General features: G+C 41.6%; 2 protein-coding genes across 2 annotated transcripts in view; one reads left to right on the forward strand and one right to left on the reverse strand.

Moving 5' to 3' along the window:
• Nucleotides 1-203: 203 nt before the first annotated feature.
• Nucleotides 204-14,322, forward strand: uba6 (ubiquitin like modifier activating enzyme 6). The gene is made up of 32 exons (XM_047364784.1): nt 204-261; nt 717-805; nt 931-1,025; nt 1,132-1,160; nt 1,259-1,353; nt 4,689-4,800; nt 5,355-5,435; nt 5,525-5,647; nt 5,744-5,867; nt 6,081-6,184; nt 6,275-6,337; nt 7,351-7,427; nt 7,578-7,644; nt 7,757-7,900; nt 7,984-8,130; nt 8,217-8,297; nt 8,395-8,472; nt 8,556-8,737; nt 8,999-9,104; nt 9,181-9,270; nt 9,366-9,446; nt 9,525-9,653; nt 9,772-9,823; nt 9,917-9,980; nt 10,057-10,126; nt 10,206-10,277; nt 10,371-10,494; nt 10,623-10,816; nt 11,820-11,947; nt 12,066-12,153; nt 12,643-12,737; nt 12,820-14,322. Exons 2-32 carry the CDS (start codon nt 765-767, stop codon nt 12,959-12,961), a joined length of 3,078 nt encoding a protein of 1,025 aa, XP_047220740.1. The 5' UTR covers nt 204-261; nt 717-764; the 3' UTR covers nt 12,962-14,322.
• A 1,467-nt stretch (nt 14,323-15,789) lies between these two features.
• polq (polymerase (DNA directed), theta) overlaps nt 15,790-21,628 on the reverse strand; it is a 29,588-nt gene continuing 23,749 nt past the window's right edge. Inside the window, exons 23-35 of the mRNA XM_047365943.1 lie at nt 20,667-20,874; nt 20,389-20,582; nt 20,142-20,270; nt 19,761-19,935; nt 19,517-19,640; nt 18,410-18,510; nt 18,229-18,311; nt 18,047-18,148; nt 17,851-17,962; nt 16,670-16,794; nt 16,437-16,572; nt 16,235-16,341; nt 15,790-16,166 (exon numbers count right to left, since the gene is read on the reverse strand). Coding sequence (XP_047221899.1) covers nt 16,053-16,166; nt 16,235-16,341; nt 16,437-16,572; nt 16,670-16,794; nt 17,851-17,962; nt 18,047-18,148; nt 18,229-18,311; nt 18,410-18,510; nt 19,517-19,640; nt 19,761-19,935; nt 20,142-20,270; nt 20,389-20,582; nt 20,667-20,874 — 1,710 coding nt within the window. The 3' untranslated portion in view covers nt 15,790-16,052. The remainder of the gene's footprint in view (nt 16,167-16,234; nt 16,342-16,436; nt 16,573-16,669; nt 16,795-17,850; nt 17,963-18,046; nt 18,149-18,228; nt 18,312-18,409; nt 18,511-19,516; nt 19,641-19,760; nt 19,936-20,141; nt 20,271-20,388; nt 20,583-20,666; nt 20,875-21,628) is intronic.

Raw genomic sequence — 21,628 nt, forward strand, 5'->3', positions numbered from 1 at the left:
CTATGTAAATCATCAATTATGTAAATATATATCTGAAAAATGACGTTTTGTTGAATTGAAATTTGAATCATTGTAAGAGAGTTTTCCTTTACATCAGTGAACAAAACACCAAAATAATCTAAACTTTCTTGCCCCAAAAAAACCAATGAAGTACTGGGAAATCATTGGATAATTTGGGTCATGTGATCAGAGTAACCCGGAAGTAGTCTGAGTTTTTAACCAGTCACAGCAATTCATTCGCCCCATCGCGCATACTGTCAGGTAACATCTTATGGTTTTAAATTATTATTATCATGACAATTGTAGCAGTCCATTTGACACTGTACATGACGGAGGTTTGGTTTTCTTAAACAGAGGAATAACTTGGACAGTTTAGGTGGCCTGGTATTTACGCCTCCACTTTTAACGAGTTTTTGATAAGTCCTGTTGACCGGTACCTTACCAGGAGTGACACACAGTGCTAATTTATGTGCTAACGTCGAGTTTCAATCAGCAGTTCTCTGTGTTTTTGTTAGTAAAATACTGGTTTATTTTGTTTTAATGTTTGGCGGTTAGAGAGGGCCCTCCAGCCGAGCACGTTTCTCCGAGTCGAGGCTCAGTGCCGCGGCTACTGTCAACCAGCTAGCCACGTAGCTAACCTGCAGCTGGGCGTTGGTTTAAAAACCGAACCGAAAACACCACAAATGTCACATTGTGCCTTCCTGTATATGATTTAGTAGGAAGATTTTCGCAGCGGCCGAATCACGCCCCCTTCCCCTCTCAGCATGGCTGCAGACCTGATGGAGATTGACGACTCTCTGTACAGGCAAGTGCAGTGTGGTGATCCTCTCATTAATTAAGCAGAAAACATGGCGCCGCGGTCAGGTCAGGAAATGACAGCGCCCTTTAATCTGTGATCCTCACCTTCTCTCACACGTCTTCTCCCTTCAGCCGCCAGCGTTATGTGCTTGGAGACAGTGCTATGCACCAGATGGCCCAGTCCTCTGTCTTTCTCAGTGGCATGGGAGCACTGGGAGTTGAGATAGGTAGGCAGGAAAACATCTTTTTTTTGTTTTTTTTGTTTGTTTCTCCTTTTTGATACTATTTTAGTAAAAATGTTAATAACAATCTTTAATCTTTTGTTTTCCCCAGCAAAGAACATAGCCCTTGCTGGTGTAAAGGTAGGCACACTGCTAAAATTGTAAGATTGTCAAGCACCAGAGTCGGATTTTAACCCTCCTGAGACTCAGCTTTCTGTTCACACGTGTGTTCTGTACAGTCAGTGACCCTTCACGATACAAAGAAGTGTGAGACCTGGGATCTGGGCTGCAACTTCTTTATCCGCAATGAGGATGTGTTAAGCCATAGGAGCAGGTAATGTGGGCTGTAGTGATTTACGGTGCCTGTCACAAGTTTGTGTGCACCCATCATCACCATGAATTTCATGTTTTTTTGGCCTCTCATTTTTAGGGCTTGTTGTATGTTGATACAGCACTTTTTTTCACTTCAGTGAAATTTAAAGAGCACATATGTGTGAGCAGGTTTGAACTTAGTTACCTCTGGATACTATTTTTCAGAGCAGAAATGCTGGAGGTTATGGTTGTTGGTTGGTTTCCTGACATGTGCCCTGCTTTTGTGCACAGTCCATGAAGTTAAATAATTTAGAGGTGCTCCCCCTCCAACCGCTTTGTTTAGTGCACTGCTGGAAGTAAAACAGCTCCACTATGGTAGAGGGGTTGTCTTTGGTTTAGGATAGGTTTTAGCCTTGGATGGTTCCTGGGTTGTTTTGAACATCAGAATGAATTTCTTTTCACCTAAGGGTCTCAGCTTGGGTTGAACGGGCGAAATCTGAACACAATTGGGTGTTTTAACATGACTGTGATCGTAAACACACATCACACTGGTTTTGGAATGGCAAAAAAGGAAGCTAACATCAAGCTTCTATTAGGCCTTGTCCTCAACCCTGTTGAAAATCTGTAGATGGTGCTTACAATTCAAATGAGCCCCACTACAGGTCCTTCTCAAAATATTAGCATATTGTGATAAAGTTCATTATTTTCCATAATGTCATGATGAAAATTTAACATTTATATATTTTAGATTCATTGCACACTAACTGAAATATTTCAGGTCTTTTATTGTCTTAATACGGATGATTTTGGCATACAGCTCATGAAAACCCAAAATTCCTATCTCACAAAATTAGCATATCATTAAAAGGGTCTCTAAACGAGCTATGAACCTAATCATCTGAATCAACGAGTTAACTCTAAACACCTGCAAAAGATTCCTGAGGCCTTTAAAACTCCCAGCCTGGTTCATCACTCAAAACCCCAATCATGGGTAAGACTGCCGACCTGACTGCTGTCCAGAAGGCCACTATTGACACCCTCAAGCAAGAGGGCAAGACACAGAAATAAATTTCTGAACCAATAGGCTGTTCCCAGAGTGCTGTATCAAGGCACCTCAGTGGGAAGTCTGTGGGAAGGAAAAAGTGTGGCAGAAAACGCTGCACAACGAGAAGAGGTGACCGGACCCTGAGGAAGATTGTGGAGAAGGGCCGATTCTAGACCTTGGGGGACCTGCGGAAGCAGTGGACTGAGTCTGGAGTAGAAACATCCAGAGCCACCGTGCACAGGCGTGTGCAGGAAATGGGCTACAGGTGCCGCATTCCCCAGGTCAAGCCACTTTTGAACCAGAAACAGCGGCAGAAGCGCCTGACCTTGGCTACAGAGAAGCAGCACTGGACTGTTGCTCAGTGGTCCAAAGTACTTTTTTCGGATGAAAGCAAATTCTGCATGTCATTCGGAAATCAAGGTGTCAGAGTCTGGAGGAAGACTGGGGAGAAGGAAATGCCAAAATGCCAGAAGTCCAGTGTCAAGTACCCACAGTCAGTGATGGTCTGGGGTGCCGTGTCAGCTGCTGGTGTTGGTCCACTGTGTTTTATCAAGGGCAGGGTCAACGCAGCTAGCTATCAGGAGATTTTGGAGCACTTCATGCTTCCATCTGCTGAAAAGCTTTATGGAGATGAAGATTTCATTTTTCAGCACGACCTGGCACCTGCTCACAGTGCCAAAACCACTGGTAAATGGTTTACTGACCATGGTATCACTGTGCTCAATTGGCCTGCCAACTCTCCTGACCTGAACCCCATAGAGAATCTGTGGGATATTGTGAAGAGAACGTAGAGAGACTCAAGACCCAACACTCTGGATGAGCTAAAGGCCGCTATCGAAGCATCCTGGGCCTCCATAAGACCTCAGCAGTGCCACAGGCTGATTGCCTTCATGCCATGCCGCATTGAAGCAGTCATTTCTGCAAAATGATTCCTGACCAAGTATTGAGTGCATAACTGTACATGATTATTTGAAGGTTGACGTTTTTTGTATTAAAAACACTTTTATTTTATTGGTCGGATGAAATATGCTAATTTTGTGAGATAGGAATTTTGGGTTTTCATGAGCTGTATGCCAAAATCATCCGTATTAAGACAATAAAAGACCTGAAATATTTCAGTTAGTGTGCAATGAATCTAAAATATATGAATGTTAAATTTTCATCATTACATTATGGAAAATAATGAACTTTATCACAATATGCTAATTTTTTGAGAAGGACCTGTATTTCTTGTAAGAGTAGTGTTCAAACATCCGTCCAGAGTTATGTCAGAGGCTTGTTGATGGCGCTGAAGAGTGTGTGTTTTCTCTATGACTTTCTTAAGGATATGTATCCAGATATTGGCGTGTTTGAGTTGGTAATATGACCCTCTGTGAATCAGAGAAAACCCAATGTGTGTGCCTAATTCTTGTTTTTAAAATCCATTAAAGTTGTATAATTATTAAGAACGTAAGACATCCAAGATGATGGGTATACACAAACCCCTGACTGGAATTGTTTGCATGTAGGAGAAAGTTATAGAAAAACACAGGCAACAGGAACAGCTCCGCCTTGCCTTGGCGCTGACTGACAAAGCATCAGAATTCAAAAATATGTTTGTTGTTAATGTTGTGACATTAGTGCTGTGTTTCAAGGAAATTATTTGGCATATTTGAAGTAAATGTGTGAAAAGCGACTTTATAGAAAATAAATGTCAGTTCAGTATAATGAGCTCTGAAACAAATGAATAAGGCTTTGTTCTATTGTTAGGAGTTAGTGGTAATTCTATGACCACCAACACATGGTTCTGTGTTTACCATCCATAAACAAAAGCAAACCAAACTACAGTTTATTTTAGTTTTCCTGTGATTACTCCATAAGTACACGGCTGATTGACCATGCAACTGAAAACCTGTAACCAAGAGATCTGCCCAAACATGTCATAATGCAAGAGTTGGTATTAGGGTGCACCGATGGATCTGTCAAAACTTCCTTAATTTTGAATGATCTGCGAATTGGCCGATACTTGCATGTGAAACCGATCTTTTCTGCCTCCGCAGGGCTGACTGACAGACCCGCCCACCAGGTCACGTTTGCACGTGTGCAGTTAACACCCCACTGTTGCCAACTTAGCAACGTTGTTACTACATTTAGCGACATGTGACCTTATAAAACACGACAGTGTTAATTAAAAAAAAAAAAAACGGTATCGGCAAGAAAACTGCAATCGGTGCACCCCTAGTTCGTATACGTGTCTGTGATACGCAGGCTGTGTCTTGTTTTGTATGCTAGCTCTTACATTTGTTTAACTGAACCTAATGCTTCTGTTTAAGGGTGGAGGCAGTATGTTCTCGGGTTGCGGACTTAAACCCATATGTCCAAGTTGACATGTCCTCCTTGCCTGTGGATGACAACACTGACTTAAGTTTTCTCAGAAAGTATCAAGTAAGTTGAAACATGTTAGAAAGTTGTATAAAAAAGAATGTCAAATGAGCTGCTTCCAGTCCCAGGAAAATAGCCGTCAAACACTGCTGATTGTGGTGAAGGATTAGTATATTTTATTGATTTGTATATGCAGTTGTGGGAACACTCGGTCCTGCAGATTAGTAATCCGGCTGCAGCAGTTGTTTTTCCTTATTTTTCTTCTGGGAATGTGGTGTATGTTCTCTGGTTAAATTCCAACTCACAAGAAAACCCAAATAAATTACAATGTTTTGTATCTGTACAGTAACAAAATGTGGATTAGTATGAAAGCTTTTGCAAGGAAATGTTAGATTTAGGTCAAAATGTTAAAAAGTGTTAACATGTAAAATGAATTATCCATCTGGGCATTGATTGGCTTATTAGTTAGTATTGTCAGGTGCAGTTTCCTTGTCCAGCATTGTAACTGTTCAAGTTTTAACTCATTTAATGTTAACTTAAAATCAAGATTGTCTTTCACTGTCTGCTGCAGACTGTTGTTAATGTTTATGTCCTTACTGCTGTTCTTTCTACTGCAGTGTGTGATTTTGACAGAGGCCAGTTTGAGCCTACAGAAGAGAGTAAATACATTCTGCCACTCGCAACAACCCCCCATCAGAGTAGGTCTCAACTCCTGTGACCTGACCTTATGTATCTAACCTTTACCCTGCATTTTAACCAAACCCTGTGACATCTTTGTTGTCCCCAGTTTATCTGCTGTGATGTGTATGGCATCTGCGCACGCCTGTTTTGTGATTTTGGGGAAGAGTTTGAGGTGTCTGATCCCACAGGAGAGGAGGCCAAAGAAATTTTCATCCAAAGTATCACTCAGGTAGCGTTGATGCTCTTATATTCTGTGCACAGAAGAGGAGGTCTAGCTGTTTCTAAACTTTATCCACTTAAAAAAAACAATCTTGTTCTAATTCAGGACAATCCTGGCATTGTAACCTGCATGGACAACCGCCCCCATGGCTTACAGACAGGCCAGAGTGTTATCTTCAGAGAGGTCCAGGGGATGGAAGAGCTCAATGGAACTTTACAACAGGTCACAGGTACTGGAGTAAAACTATTTAAAATGGGCAAAAAGAAAACAATAATACTGAATACATTTGTAGTTTAAACCAGGGTTGACATGGCTGTATCAACAGCATCCTATCTATATCTACTGTATGATCTCGTATAACAGTAAACTAACCAATGCTATGTTTTTTTTTCTTCCCATTTTGTGTGTCATATGTGCATGATGTGATTGTGTGTTGTATTAGTGCTTTCCCCTCACAGCTTTGAAATAGGAGATACATCCCAGCTACAATCATATGCACACGGAGGTTTCTTTGTAATGGTGAAAACTCCCAGGACATATTCTTTTGTGAGTAGATTTGTCTCTGTAAATATTACCTTTGGACAAAACAGGCAGAAATTTTAATGGAAAAAAAAAACAATACATGGTGTGTTACAGGAAACATTAGAACGACAGCTATGTGACCCTCGGGTCCTGATTCCAGACTTCAGTAAACCAGAGGTAAGAATGGAAAGAAAGCTGGGAAGCTTTCTTGGAAAAAGACGTGCTTTACCAGGTTAAATTAAATCAAACCATGTTAAATTAAACAGAGGCTGATGTGATGCGGGACTGAATGAGTTGGAAATTAACGTGACTAAGATCTGTCAGCAGTCCATCTGCTCACTAGTAAGAGTTTCTGCACAGTTAGGAAAACCTTGGGAAAGTATGGAATCTGATTTCGGTTTTTCTAAGGTCTGTATACATCTGTAAGAAGAAATCAGAGTATGAAAAATGTTTGGATTTCCAGATGTTATTCACTAACTAAAAGTTCCACCTATCCGTCTATAGATCCTGTCTGTCCATTGTTCAACTGTCTGTAGTCCGTCCATCCACCTGTCGATTTGGTCCATCAATCTCTGTCGTTCCTTCATCCCTCCGTTGATCCCCAATCCGTTACTCCATCCATCATCCACCTGTCCGTCCCTCCACCCATCCGTTTATCATTGTCCGTCAATATTGATCCATCTGTCCGTCCATCTGCTGCTGTAGAAATTGTTGCCATAAATTAATAGTAAACTGTTTATTTTTTATACTGTGGATTTTGGTAATAAAAAGTGTGTAAAGCATTAAAGAGTATCTTCATGCTGGAATGATGCTAAAAGAAAAGTGATACATATATGAACACTAGGGTTGTTCTTCTCTGGTCCTTAACCAATGTCACGCATGTCTTGATGCGCTGCAAATGATCTTATTAATGCATTTTAGATGAATAGATGGGAAAAAAAAATATGATACGATGCACTCTAATCTGTCTCGATGCTCTGATCAGACTGGTCTTGTCTAATAATTTTAGTGAACCATTATAAAAACCTAACTTAGAGTGGACAGTAACAGTGTCCACCCATCCATTGAACATCCTTTCATCCACCTGCAAACTAAGCTGGTGTATGTACTTTAATTCACACATGCCAAATGCCTTCATTTCTGTTTAGTGCTTGAGTTTTGTCTCATTGTGTTTGAAATGTGCCCATCAGGCTCCTCTACAGATCCATGCTGCCATGCTGGCACTAGACAACTTCCAGGTCAAGCACTGTAGACTTCCCAACATTGGGTAAGTAGACTTCCCTTGGCTTTTTTCTCCCTCGGCTGCGATTTCCAGCTTTAAATTCCGCAATTCAGTATAATCTAATTCAGGTTTTTTAATGTTATATCTAAATGCATAAATGAAGGTAATACATTGTTTTGCTGTTGTCACCATCAGGTGCCTACAGGATGCTGAGGTTTTACTACAGCTGACTGAGGAAGTGAATTCAACACTTTTAAACAAAGTGAGCTTTTTTTTTTTTTTCATTTTTTCTCTTACTTTGGATTCACAGTAATACAAACCGATTCATCATCAGCTCTCTGCCTTTGTCCTTGTTTCGTCCTCCTTTGTCGTAGGTTCCTGTAAACGCTGAGGTGGTGCGCTGTCTGTCTCGGACAGCCAGGGGAGCTCTTCCTCCGCTAGCTGCAGCTGTGGGAGGAATAGCGAGTCAGGAAGTTCTCAAGGCCATTACAGGGAAATTTGCGCCACTTCAGCAATGGGTAGGATATTATTTCAGAAGTGAAAAGGATCTTTCTGACAGCTCACCCTTATTTGTTTGACCTCTTCCTCTGCAATTGTTCAGTTTTATCTCGACACCATGGAGCTGGTCAGGCCTCTTCAGTCTCTTGCTGGTGAGGAGTTTTCCCCTCGAGGTGACCGATACGATGGACTACGAGCCTGCATCGGAGAATCAATGTGTCTAGATCTACACAAGCTCAGGGTGTTTATGGTAGGATCTGGACTTCATCAGGATTATAAATGCATTCACTAAGGGATGTTTGTGCTAAATAAACCTCAACTGTTTCCGCTCCTAAGGTCGGCTGTGGAGCCATAGGCTGTGAAATGCTAAAAAACTTTGCCCTTCTCGGTGTGGGATTGGCGAAGACCTCTGGAGAGGTGGGCGACTTCACCTCACGTCTCTTCTTTCTGAATGCATTTGATCTCCTCGTGTAATACCGCCTTACTGACCTTTGTTGCCTGTGACACATCTAAGGTTTGCATCACAGACCCAGACCTCATAGAGAAGTCTAACCTCAACAGACAGTTTCTCTTCAGACCCCATCACATACAGGTGAATGGATGTTAAAGCTTTTATATGAACTAAAATCAGCAGGTAAATTCATTTATTTCCTTGCCCCGTCTTTCCTGTCTCAGAAGCCAAAAAGTACCACAGCAGCAGGCGCCACTCTGGACATCAACCCAGAGCTGCAGGTGGACGCTCACCTAAACAAGGTGTGTCCAGCCTCTGAGAACATTTACAGCGACTCCTTCTACTCCTCCGTGAACGTAGTGGTCACCGCGCTGGACAATGTGGAGGCGAGGAGATATGTGGACAGGTTGGTCTAAAGTAGGATGAGAGTTTTATTTTCCAGCTGGTTGATGACCTTTCAGGGCTGATCCAGTCTAAAACAGGCCAATTCTTTCCACCTGCCATTTTCTCATGAGCGAACAGCTCCACTGTCTCTGAAGTTGGTCGTATTCATCCAAGTTGGATTTGGTCTGTTCCTTTTTTTTATCTGGGCTTTAACAACTCATTGATGTTAGCTCCTATAAGCCTTGCTAAATCAAAGCTTTACAGTTTCTTTTTGAATTTCCAGTCGCTGTGTGTCCAATCAAAGACCTCTCTTGGACTCGGGCACCATGGGAACTAAAGGACACACTGAGATCATTGTTCCAAGTTTAACGGAGTCTTACAATAGCCATGTGAGTCTTACTTTCAGGCCATATTTGTTTTTTTGTGTGTGTTCTTCCCATCCTGAACTGTTGTTTGTCCTCCCAGAGAGACCCCCCAGAGGAGGAGATCCCATTCTGCACTCTCAAGTCTTTCCCTTTGGTTATAGAGCACACCATCCAGTGGGCCAGAGACAAGGTCTCACTGCAATGCATTTGATCATTGTTATATTGTTATAGGGACTAGTTATGTATCAGTTTTTAAAGCTTTTCTTTTTGGCTTTGGTTGTCTAGTTTGAGAGCTCCTTTTTCCATAAGCCCTCCATGTACAACTCATTCTGGCAGACTCACCCTTCAGCCGATGCAGTGCTGCAGGTAAGATTTGTGACAACGCTCATTGTTTTCTTACTCATTTAGCACCCTGGTAAGCTCTGTGTGTGTATGTGTGTGTAGAGGATGCAGGCGGGGGAAAGTCTGGAGGGATCCTTTCAGGTCATTAAGCTGCTAAGCAGACGGCCGAGTCAGTGGAAACAGTGCATCACCATTGCCCGTGTGAAATTTGAAAAGTATTTCAAAAGAAAGGTAACTGGCCTTGACCTATAGATGCATATGAATGTTTATAACGAGATTAAATGTGGAAAGCCATTCCAAGCCTAACTATGTAAGTGTTTATATTGTGGCTGTGCTGCTTGCTGTCTAGGCCCAGCAGCTGTTGCACTCGTTTCCTCTGGAAACAAGGTTAAAGGATGGAAGTGAGTCTCTGTGCTTACTTGAAACCTTACTTTGTTATTAAATTACTCCATGTATCTACAGAATAACACGTCTCACATTTTGTGCTTGGATAGGTTTGTTTTGGCAGTCCCCAAAAAGACCCCCAACACCTATTGATTTTGACTTGAAAGACCCGATGTGAGTAGATTTTTGTGTTTTTCTTAATATTTTTAATTCCTGCCATCCAAGATTAAGCCTCCTTTTTTCCCATCAGGCACTACACCTTCATTGTCAGCACTGCGCGGCTTTATGCAGAGGTTTATAACATCGCCTACTCAGGAAAGGTAGGTCACACACACTTGTGCATACACTGTCCAACACACACATTTTATCACTGACTGGCCGGCCTTTTTTGCTCATCAGGATCTTTCTGAAGACGCTGTAACCAGTATTCTTTCTGATGTCGAGATTCCTGAATACAGGCCCTCAGAGAAAGTAGGTTCTGCTGGTCATTTGGCCTCGTCATTTCTTTCAGTAAAAAAAAAAAAAAAAAACTAATGTTGATTTATTTTGGTCCATTGGTGCTAGTGTATAGAGACGGATGAGACGGCCAAGAAGCCCAACGCGACGAAGATGCCTCTAAGCAGTGAAGAGGAAAGGGAAGCTATCGCACAACTTGAGCAGGCCATCGTTGCAAACAAGGTCACATCAGGTATGACTGATGTACAGTTAGAAAGTCTGCTTCCTCGGATATTATTTTGAGCCCACACTTAATCCTTTTTTAATCAGCAAATCGTAAATAGTCTTTATAAATGTGGGGCTTTTGTTTTCTTTCTGCAGAAGGATTACAGATGAGGCCCCTTCAGTTTGAAAAAGACGTCGACAGCAACGGTCACATAGATTTTGTCACCTCAGCCTCCTCCATCCGAGCCAGGATGTACTCAATCGAGCCAGCAGACAGACTGAAGACCAAACGTATTGCTGGGAAGATCATCCCCGCTATTGCTACAGCAACTGCCGCTGTGGCCGGACTGGTGAGAACAGCCTTCTTAACACGCTCTTTTTCCCACTCATGTGAGTGTAGTTTATTAGGGTTTCATGTAATGAACCAACAGAAGGTTGTGCAAAACTAAGTGGAGGAAATGTTCTGGCTTCCAAAATGCACTCAAAGTGAATCTGAAAAGTAAGTTTGTATCAAGCTTTTGCGGCAATGACAGTTTTTGGGTATGTCTCTACCAGCTTTGTGCAGCTAGAGGCAGAATTTATTTCCCCATTCCAAAACGTCCAATTGGACTTAAGTTTGGAGTTTGCCGGGGTCATATGGTTCAATCTGAATCACTCTGATGTAGCTCTGGATGTGTGTTGTTTCCTGCTGGAAGGTGAACGTTCGCCGCTGTCGGAAGTCTGTTAACAGCTGCTAACAGGTTTTCCTTTAGAGTTGACCTGTATTTCACTCCATCCATCCTGACAACGCTGACCAGCTTCCCTGTTGCTGCTGATCCAAGTTTTTACCACACCATGATGCTGCCTCTACAGTATTTCACAGTGGAGACGGTGTGTTCAGGGTCATGGCGATTGGTTTCCTGACATATTTAGGCTTATAATTGGTATCATGCAGGCCAAAACGTTATCTGATGCTCTCCTTGTCTGGCCTGTTAGTTTAAGTAGATGACCATAACTGTGAGATGTTCAAAGCTTTAAGATGCTCGCAGATTCACAGGAATTTGGTTGCATTTTGGACTTTGTTTTTTTTTTTTTTTTTGGACTTTACATTAAATTGCTTGTGGGTAGTGATAATTCAGCAATAATTTTTGATTGTGGACCTAAATTAGGTATTCAGATTTATATTTTCACTAATAAACACTTAACTTCATGCATAGTAGGATTTAGTTTTTAGTCATTTGTTCTTATTTGCTCTATTATGAACATAAACCGCTCTCTAGCGGCTTTGCGTCCAATTCTGAATTGTTGAATAATTGCCATTGATCAAGATCAAGTTGAATGCTAACATCTTGGGTACTATTTTGATTCATTTAGGTGGCACTGGAGTTGATCAAGGTGGTTGGTGGCTACGGATTTGAATCTTTCAAAAACTGCTTCTTTAACTTGGCCATTCCAGTCGTCGTGCTCACAGAGCCTGCCCCAGTTAAACGGACGGCCATCAGGTAGAAGCATGATTTCCATCACGTACTCATTCCCACTACGGTGATAAATTCACAAAGCTTAACAATTGTTTTTGCTAGCTTTTGTGTAAGAAGGTACTGAATGTTACATCTTCTCCAGGAACAATATCTACTTTTCTATTTGGGACTGTTGGACCATCTTCGGTCACGAGGACTTCACTCTCTCTGACTTCATGAATGCTGTGAGGGTGAGGCATTCATGAGCACTTTTTACCTCTGCCCCACTAATAGAAGCATTACGATGTAACGAACAGAAAACGTTTACAGTGGAGGTGCACCCATCGTACTTTACCTGGGCGGTACAGAGTTCGTCAGATGCGCTGATTAGGATTTGGACTGATTCAGATTTTTCTTTTACCCAAAGGAAAATGAAACGAAAAGAAACACATGATAGTAGTTTTGAATTGCATAGAAATGAAGGAATTATGAGATTATCCCTAGTTTTTGCATCAAAGTTTCTGTCCCTAAACTTTGATTTGTATTAAATTCAAAAAGTGCATCAAAGTAGAGCTATTTAGCGATGAACAGGGTTGAAAAATTATCAGATTTTTCTTGTTTTACCTGCTGATTCACCACTCAGGGAAAAGGTGTCTGATTGCAATCTCTCGACGACTAATTCGTGAACCTACACTCATTTTCAGCCACAGTATATTGGATGATTTGATATGTTCTTGCAGGAAACGTACGGGATTGAACCAAGCATGGTTGTCCATGGTGTAAAGATGCTCTATGTGCCTGTGATGCCAGGACATTCAAAGAGACTCAAACTGACGTAAGCACTTCTTACTCCTAAACTGTTTTATTTTTAAATGTTGTCTTTTTCAATAGATGCATTTAACCTCTGCCCCCTGCAGGATGCAGAAGCTCATCAAGCCATCAGTGGCCCGGAAATATGTCGACCTTACCGTGTCATTTGCTCCAGAATCAGACGGAGACGAGGATCTCCCTGGTCCTCCTGTCAGGTACTACTTCAGCCCGGACGGCAAAGCACCCTGACAGCTCCAGAGATGTCACCCTCAAAAGCCTACGGTGTCCTTATTTCTCTTAATTCAAGCACTCTGTTATACTCCACCCCACCCATCAAGAACAGAAGCCTGGCGGGGACAAGAGTTTTCCCTGCACGTTTTTATTTGATTACGGCAACGCTCCCATCCCCATCACAACTCCCCTCCCATCTCCAGAGCTTCATGGAGCAAGAAAGTCAGACATTCTTGCTTCACAAATAGCCAGAAGAAGTTAAAGCTGCTTAAGTAGCACTTATTATTGTACCTCTCTGTACATAAATTCTGGTTTTTACTCTAAAATTCACAGCTCTGCCTGTGTTGATGCCTTAAATGATTCAGTTTTTCTAAAAGCCAATTTTTTTGATCTGCCTGACTTTAGAAAAGACCAATGGTTTGGCTGTTGGCACAGTGAATACTTACCTTTGGAACCCACATCATCATCATCTTACTCTCATCTGTTAGTCAACCTTTTTGTTTAGAGGAACAGATCGAGCTGTTGTATAGTTAAAGTGGGTCCAAGAAGCCTGTGACAAAATGACCAAAGATGCCGATTATAAATGTGTCTCCAGATTGTTCATTTCTGGTCACTTTGCCTCACCAAAAGGTGATATCACAGCAACATTTACCAATAATAATCATCTGCACCTCAATGTGTCACTGCTAGATGCCTCAAAAAAAAGGATACAACTGGTGTGAGGAGCTGGTAACACCCAAATGTAGCTGCTGGTCTTGCATTTCTCGTTTTCTTTGCCAATGACAGCACTGACAATGTCGTACATGTTGGGAAGTAAGGAAGATCAGCAGATGTTTTCATGAAACATCTGCAGTACAGCATCAAGAATGCACTCCTGTTCTAAAAACACATTCTTCTGGAATATATTGTTCCTCTTTGTTATAATTGTTCATAGATGTTTTCATGTGACATGTATTTATTTACTTGTTACTCATTTTTGTGTCAAAACTGAGCTCTGGAATCATGGTGCACTGGTTAATTGTTAGCGACAAGCTGGAACTATTAGTGGGATTGTTCTTCTGTTTCCTTCCACTTGGCTGATATTTGAAGCCATGTCCAAGTAATTCTGAATAATATTCTTTTGAACTTCACATAAAATTGGATAGAGTTCAGGGTTTTCCTGCTTTTAATGAAAATACAGACCTGAAAAGTTATATTGGATTCTTTCTCATCAATCCAATTCAAAGTGTTTTTTTTAATTTAAACAGCAAATGTCTAATGCATTACATGAGTGTACAAGTCTGTTATTTGTTGAGAAAATAAATGATGTATGTTCTTGTGAAAGCCAGCTCAACGTATGGTCCAATAAAATGTGACTTCAGGATCAATTCAAGAATAAATCTGTCTAGCTTCTATCTTTTTTCTAACTGATGTGGTACTAGTGGCCTTTTGAAAGTTGACAGATAGGAAATGGGGTGGACTGTAGCCTCCATATGCTTCACCCCTGCGCCACCACTACTCCCATCAGTCTATCTAAATCAAAGCTCAAATAGTAACTATTTCCCATTCATATAATCTGGTATCCATATTAATGTTAAAGATGCACCGATCACATTTTTTTCCCCCAGCCAAATACTAACTCTAGTTATTCTTTAGGCTCTGATTTATTTTTCCCCCTCAAGAATATAAATCAGAATCAGCTTCAATGCAAAGTTTATACATACAACAAACAAGGAATTTGATTACGGTACACTTTGCTCTCTGGGTTTCTTTTTTTGCGTTATAAGATATATTCTGCATATATCTTTATGTCCTCAAATACATATATACAATATACACATATCTAATAGAAAAGGTGCATTTGCAACATCTGTATGCTGTTGTTTTGTACTCTATTGAATGTTCAACAGAGAAACAGCCTGGGGGAAGAAACTGTCTCTGTAGCGGCGGCCTGAAGGTAAAGCTCTGAACAGTTTATGTACAGGATGTGTGGGGTCTGCAGAGATTTTAGCAGCTCTTTTCCTGACCCTAGACCTGTATAAGTCCTGGATGGAGGGAAGGTCAGTCCTGATTATTCTCTCTGCAGTCCTGATTATTCATTGCAGTCTGGACCTGTCCTGTTTTGTGGATGATCCAAACCACACTGAGATGGATGAAGACAGGACAGACTGAATGATGGCAGTGTAGAAGATGACCAGCAGCTCCTGTGGAAGGTTGAACTTCTTGAGTTGCCTCAGGAAGTACAGTCTCTGCTGGGCCTTCTTTCGAACAGTGTCTATGTGTGAAGACCATCTCAGGTCCTCAGAGATGGTGGTTCCTAAGAACCTGAAGTGGTCCACGGCCGATAGTGTTGTTGAGGATGGTGAGGGGGGTGTATGGGGGTGGTGTTCTCCGAAGGTCCACCACCATTTCCACAGTCTTGAGTGGGTTGAGTTCAAGGTAGTTCTGACTGCACCAGTGTACCAGCCGATCCACCTGCTGTCTGTATGCAGACTCATCACCGTCCTGGATCAGTCCAATGACAGTGGTGTCGTCTGCAAACTTAAGGAGTTTCACGGACGAGTCCGATGAGGTGCAGTCATTTGTGTACAGAGAGAAGAGGAGTGGGGATAGAACACACCCCTGGGGGGCACCAGTACTTATAGATCTGGATCGGGAGAAGATGCTCCCCAGTCTCACCTGCTGCTGTCGGTCCGTCAGGAAGCTGTTGATCCACTGACAGGTGGAGGCTGGGACGTTGAGCTGTGTGAGCTTCTAAAGACCCAAAAGAGGGGATGTGTAGCAGCATCTTTGATAGAAGCAAAGGTTTTGAATCCAACAGAAAAAAGAATTACGAGACTTGCACCAATAATGCATCAAAAATCCAATGTGATTTATATATTTATAGACCAAAATTGGTGGGAGTTTAGTGTTTCAGCATATATCACAACTAATTAAGCTGTTTACAGGCAAATAAATCCATGGATACAAAGTACAAACAGAAGTTCATGTAAATTTTATGTATAAAATCACAGACCGGAGGGATGTCGCATCTTGTCAATGTAATGATTAAAAATCTTATGTGCAATAGATTGTATATAAATAAGTTACAAAGCAGCATTATGGTCAGCTTCATAATTTAACATTCAGTTTATACATCAAGGTCCTGCAGGTTTCCCCAGCTGGGTCCAACTTTGACTTTAGCTTTTAGCTTTACATACAGCTTCACTGCCGACTCCATCTCCCTCTTGACTATCTGTGCAACCTGACAGAAGAGAGAATGTCAGATAATAATGCATCTTTATCTGATAACCAAAACAGTGCAGCTAATACCTGTATGAGATCCTGTTCTGTGGTTTCATAGATGAGCTCATCATGCAGCTGTAGGATAAAGTAGGCTCCCCTGAGCCGAGGCATCCCCGTTCTGTGGTGATTATGAGCTGGGGGTGATTACAAATTAGGGTGGATGGTTAAAGGGCACTCTGTCTGCATGTGGTAATACAAAAAGAAGAAGAAACAATCGTATTGAGTTCACCTGGGTGAGCGTGCTTGTGAGACAGCGGTGCTGCAGGATATATATTTTGTAACCGTTTCTGGATGTTGACAGTTGCCAGTTTGACGATGTCAGCCGCTGAACCCTGCACTGTCGTGTTCACCGCCTGTCGCTCCGCCTGAGTGGACAATGGAGGATAAGAGAGGCACAAAAACAGGAGGGAGCTTCGTGTCTTTTCTTTTTACGACTAAACCTTAAATCTCAAGCTTCCTCACATGAGCTTTGACGTGTGGATTTGGGCTGGTGATCCCGGCTAAATATCTCCTGCGGCCCATCAGTGTCTGAACATAGCCGTCCTTTAAACACTTCTTTACAGTCTGTTTAAGAAAAGTGTTGATCCCTGAAAGAGGAAACATGATTTGAATGAGACAGGCATCACTCAAAAGAAACAAATTAAAAGTATTGTCAATTTTGAAAGCATTTTATGACATTTTAGTAAAAAATAGAATGTCAAATTATTTATACCCTTATCAATAATCAATGGGAAAATAATTATTTGCATTACAGCAATCAAAGGCTTCTTCTAATTGCTGACCAATGTTTTGATGGTTTATCTTTGATGATGAGCTTCGAGACTCCTCGCCATCACCCTAATCTTTAGCTCAGATTTGGGCCAGGACTCTGGTGGGGCTGCTTGAAAACATTAATATTACTTCCAGTCTGTTAAAGACGGAAGGTTAATTTAGAGATTACTTTAAGTCAAAATCCGGTATGAACAGTTTATTCTCACATGGGTCAATGCAGCAACAACTGGGATCAGCCACAGGTAAGCACCTATGCAACAGCTTACTGTTGCAGTCAGAAGTCAACTTCCGTGATTTATAAAACCAGGAATTAGGTGCACAGTATTTTTAATGGTCAAACAAGAAAAAGGAAATTGTTTAAAGGAATAAAGACGAGGCTTTCAAATAACACTGTAAATAACCAAGCTTGGAAGCATGGCAGCAGTAGCATTATGCTGTGGGGCTGTTTTGCTACTGAAGGTACAGGTGGATTACACAACTTGGATGGAATAATGAAATGAGGACTAAGACCATTTTTTTCTTTTACTTCACCTAAATTCAACGCCTTGGATGAGTGAAATTTGGACAAGGTTGGGTGCTGCAACAAGACAATATTGGTAAAATACCAACATACAATAAACTTAGCCTGTTCATTTCTGATGTGTTTAAAATGGATTAAGAGCTATGTCCAGCCACATCAAATAAGGTTCTAAAATATTGTTTTTTTTGTCTCATATTAATTATGAAAATCAAATCAACCGAGTTGGATTGTACTAGAAGGTCATTATCACCCAAATATTAAGTGTACTGTAGGTAATGAACTTATACAAGCTTGTAGTCTGAAGTGGTTCTTGGCCTTTGGCTATTTACTAGTATTGCAGATGTATCTATACCTTTGTATCTTGCTTTGAAACTTTCGATGTAGCAGGCAGCATCATTCTCCTCTACTCCCATTTGCTCCCCAAGTGACTTTGCTCCCATTCCATAGATGATGCCGTAGCAAATCTGTCAGGAAAGAGAGCGTACGCCCAGGAAAGGTCATAAAATACATCCTCATATGTCCAAATCTGCTATCCTCCCTATCCTGACCTGTTTTGCCTGTTGTCTGAGGCCGTCCTGCACAGACTCCGGGTCAACGCTTTTCCACTCAGCAGCAATGCAACGAAACACATCTGCTCCTCCATTTAGCACCTTGTGAATGCACAATGAGTATCAACAAGTTATTTTTGTTACCAAATGAAATTATTATAATGTTTTTCTACACCACTGACCTGCAGGAGGCGCTGATCCTTCGACAGGTGAGCCAGCACTCTCAGTTCCAGCTGAGAGTAATCGGCTGCCAATATCATTCCACCTACAGTTTAATACAGGAAAACATGGATGATTAGGTTTGAAACTACTGGTAAAAATGTCTAAACATGTGCCAAAAAAACACAGTATGATGATTTAAACCTGAAAAAGGAATAAATGCATGTCTCATGCTGACAGAGAAGGCGGGGCCTGGTTCTGCAGGTGTAGCTGTAGGAGGTGGAGCCACAGAGTTTCTCCTCTTTCTGTAACAACAGCATAACAACAGATAAGCCACAGCCAGTAAATTCTACTTTACTTTGACCGTCTTTACTCCTGTCACAGTCAACGTAAAATAAAACTCGGGAAATCTGGTTCAATCCATCTTCTACGGCAGCATGTGAAACTATCGCAAAGCTTTTTAAACCTTAGGAAAAACATGACAACGCTGTTTTATTTGACTGAAAGAAACTTATATTTTACATGATTGAAAATAATATGAAGGGTAAAATAACTAAAACATAACCAAGTATATAAAATAAAAATTTGCATAAAACAGACAAATGTGGCTTTTTTCTCCAGGACTACTATCTACAAAATAGGTTTATTTTCAGAGGGAACAGAGGCAATCCGATCATAAGTGGTGGTCTCAAATGGATCTAGGTCCAGGCTTTGACTGGGCCATTCTAACACATGGATATGCAATGATTGAAACCATTCCACTGTAGCTCTGGCTCTGCAGCGTCTTAACAGATTTTCTTCCCATATCACCCTGGGTTTAGCTCCGTCCATCTATTCATTTACTCTCCATAATCTTCCCTGTCTCTGCTGAAGAGAAGCATCTCCACACTGTGATGCTGCCACCACCGTGTTTCACCATGAGGATGGTGTGCTCAAGGTGATAGTTTAGTGTCACACAGCAATTTGCATGTAGGCCACAAAGCAGAGCACCTTGTTCCACATGACCCCTACATGACTGGTGGCAAACTGAAAATGAGACGTCATATGACTGTCTTTTAACAAGAGATAACAGATGCATATATACACAAGCAGACTATTTACAAATGGGTGCTTTCTGAAGGCAAATGGTTGCGCAGATTGTTATTAAAGGGTCTATTCAAGGGACTGATGGCTGAGTATATATGCAAGCCACACACTGTGTTGATACATGAAGGTTTTGTTTTATAATGTGACAAAATCTGAAAAAGAATGAATACTTTTGTAAATCACTGTGCATGACGAGCTGTGACCTCTGACCCAGAGTGCACCTACCCCGGTTTGTTGGGCATCTGGAGGTCGCCTTGGGAAGGAGGGCTCTCTCCTACCACAGTCGGCATGTAAATGTCAAAGTCTTTGGGGACATTCTGGATGTTCGGCTCAGTGAAGCTCACTCTACCTAAACATAGGATGAGTCTGATCAAATCCATTGGTTAGCTGAATAAAACTGTAATTCAATAACCAGATTGAACGCACTGGCTTTGTTGAACCCTTGTAGATATAGTATCCTGTGTTTTACCTGTAGCTGTGTGGGTCTGTGCGATGGGGTATATTCTGTTCATATTCAGTATAGGGTGATATTGCTTCTCTCTCTGCAGGGGGAACACCACTTTCGTCAAGGCGTTAGTAATTCGCCGCCACTCCAGGATCACACCTGGCAAAGGGTGCAGTGATCGAAGTTTCTCCAGAACGTCCTGACAAAGGAAATCAGTATTTTAGCTCTAAGATGTACGGGCTACATAAAATGCTAGACTAAATCTGATTCAACACTGCTACTGTTTGTCACTTTAGATGAATATTCCTACATCCATTAATTTCCCTTTTGGTTCAATTTTAAGGACAAAAAGGATTATTAGATATGGCTACAGAGACTGTTTTGTTGAATGCTAAATGGCTGCACCTTGGTGGTGCTGAAATGCTTCCCAAGTCGCACTCTGCCGCCGCCTTTCCTGGTGTAACCCAGAGTCTTCTTATTTCTTGGTCCACCTACATCACTGTTTGGAGGCAGATGGAGCTCCAAAAACAACACCTATAATGTGAAGGTAAGCAAACACACACACACGCGCACGTTGTAATATTCTAAGTGGTTTTATTCTGCGTTGTATTCTACTAAATAAAAAAGAATCTGGGAAAGAGAAGAGTTGGACCTGTGCTACATCGTCAGCACTTGTGAGGGAGAAGCTGTGTCCGGCCAGGCTGTAAGCCTCAGCTTCCAGCACTGACAGTTTGGCCTGCATCACATGCTTTTGTCTCTCACACTCCTCCACGCTGAAGCCAACTCCATTCAGTTCCAACAGAGCCAGACAGACCTGGGAAGGCATCTCTATTCTCCTAAATATATCTGACAGAGTCATATGATATTACTGAAACCACCTCTGAACACCCCATTTTCACCACAGACCTTTCAGAGATCCAGTATTTATACCTAGTGTGCCATGTTGCTCCAGCAGGCCAGAGAGATGGTTCATCACAGTGTGTATGAGCACGCTCTTTGTCGCTGCCCTGACTCGAGGACAGTGTGAATGTGCGTTCCCAAGACCGTCCAGAAGAGGTAATTCTTCAGGACAATAGACAGTCACCATGTTGGGAAGAGTTCGCTCCTCACAGCCAGGGTCCAGCAGCCAGCAGGCAACCTGTGGTGGACATCTGCATGAGTTTTCACATTTTCCTGTACTCTTGATCCCATTTTTTTTAATACTCGGTAATTATTATTCCAAAGATTCTAAAAAATGATCAAGTCCTGGAGAACACTGGAACAGCACAGTGGGAAAGGTTGATGGTTGAAATATATCAGTTTATTGATTCATGGATTAGTTTTCTAAAAAAGCATTTAAAAGAGCTAGTCCATATGTGTCAAATGTCTATGATATTGACTATTTTTACCTGACTATATGTGCAAAGAGACGCAAAGAGTGTACCAACAGAACTTTGCAGATGTCTTCATGCCCATTGAACTTCTGCATATTTTGTTATGTTACAACCACAAACTTGCTTTGTTAGGATTTTTAGGATTCTTGTATTTACCCCACTTTGCTCTGATAGGAAGAAGTATGGCACAGCTGCAAACCTACCAAGATATGGCTGTCCACCTAAACTGACAAGCTGAGATCATTAATCAGAGAACCAGCCATGAGACCCATGGTGAATCCAGAGGAGCTGCAGAGACCCACAGCTCAGGTGGGAGAATCTGCTGGTAGGTTAACTGTTATTCCACAAATATAGACTGTATGGAAACGTGGCGTGATAAATGCCATCGAAAAAAAAACAATTTGCAAACACAGTTTGCAAAAATGAGGAAGAAGTTGCTCTGGTCAGATGAGATCAAAATCTCTCCAGCCATGTGACATTTTCCTTTAACTTCACAATTACTGACCACTGTGTATCACT

Source organism: Girardinichthys multiradiatus, chromosome 5, assembly GCF_021462225.1.
Source record: "Girardinichthys multiradiatus isolate DD_20200921_A chromosome 5, DD_fGirMul_XY1, whole genome shotgun sequence".
Lineage (NCBI taxonomy): Eukaryota > Metazoa > Chordata > Actinopteri > Cyprinodontiformes > Goodeidae > Girardinichthys > Girardinichthys multiradiatus.

Coding starts and splice junctions, on each gene's coding strand:
- uba6 (XM_047364784.1), top strand. CDS start 765: ATGGCTGCAGACCTGATGGAGATTGACGACTCTCTGTACAG. Junction 8,738..8,998: donor GCGAGGAGATATGTGGACAG/GTTGGTCTAAAG, acceptor TTGAATTTCCAG/TCGCTGTGTGTCCAATCAAA. Junction 10,817..11,819: donor CTGCCGCTGTGGCCGGACTG/GTGAGAACAGCC, acceptor TGATTCATTTAG/GTGGCACTGGAGTTGATCAA.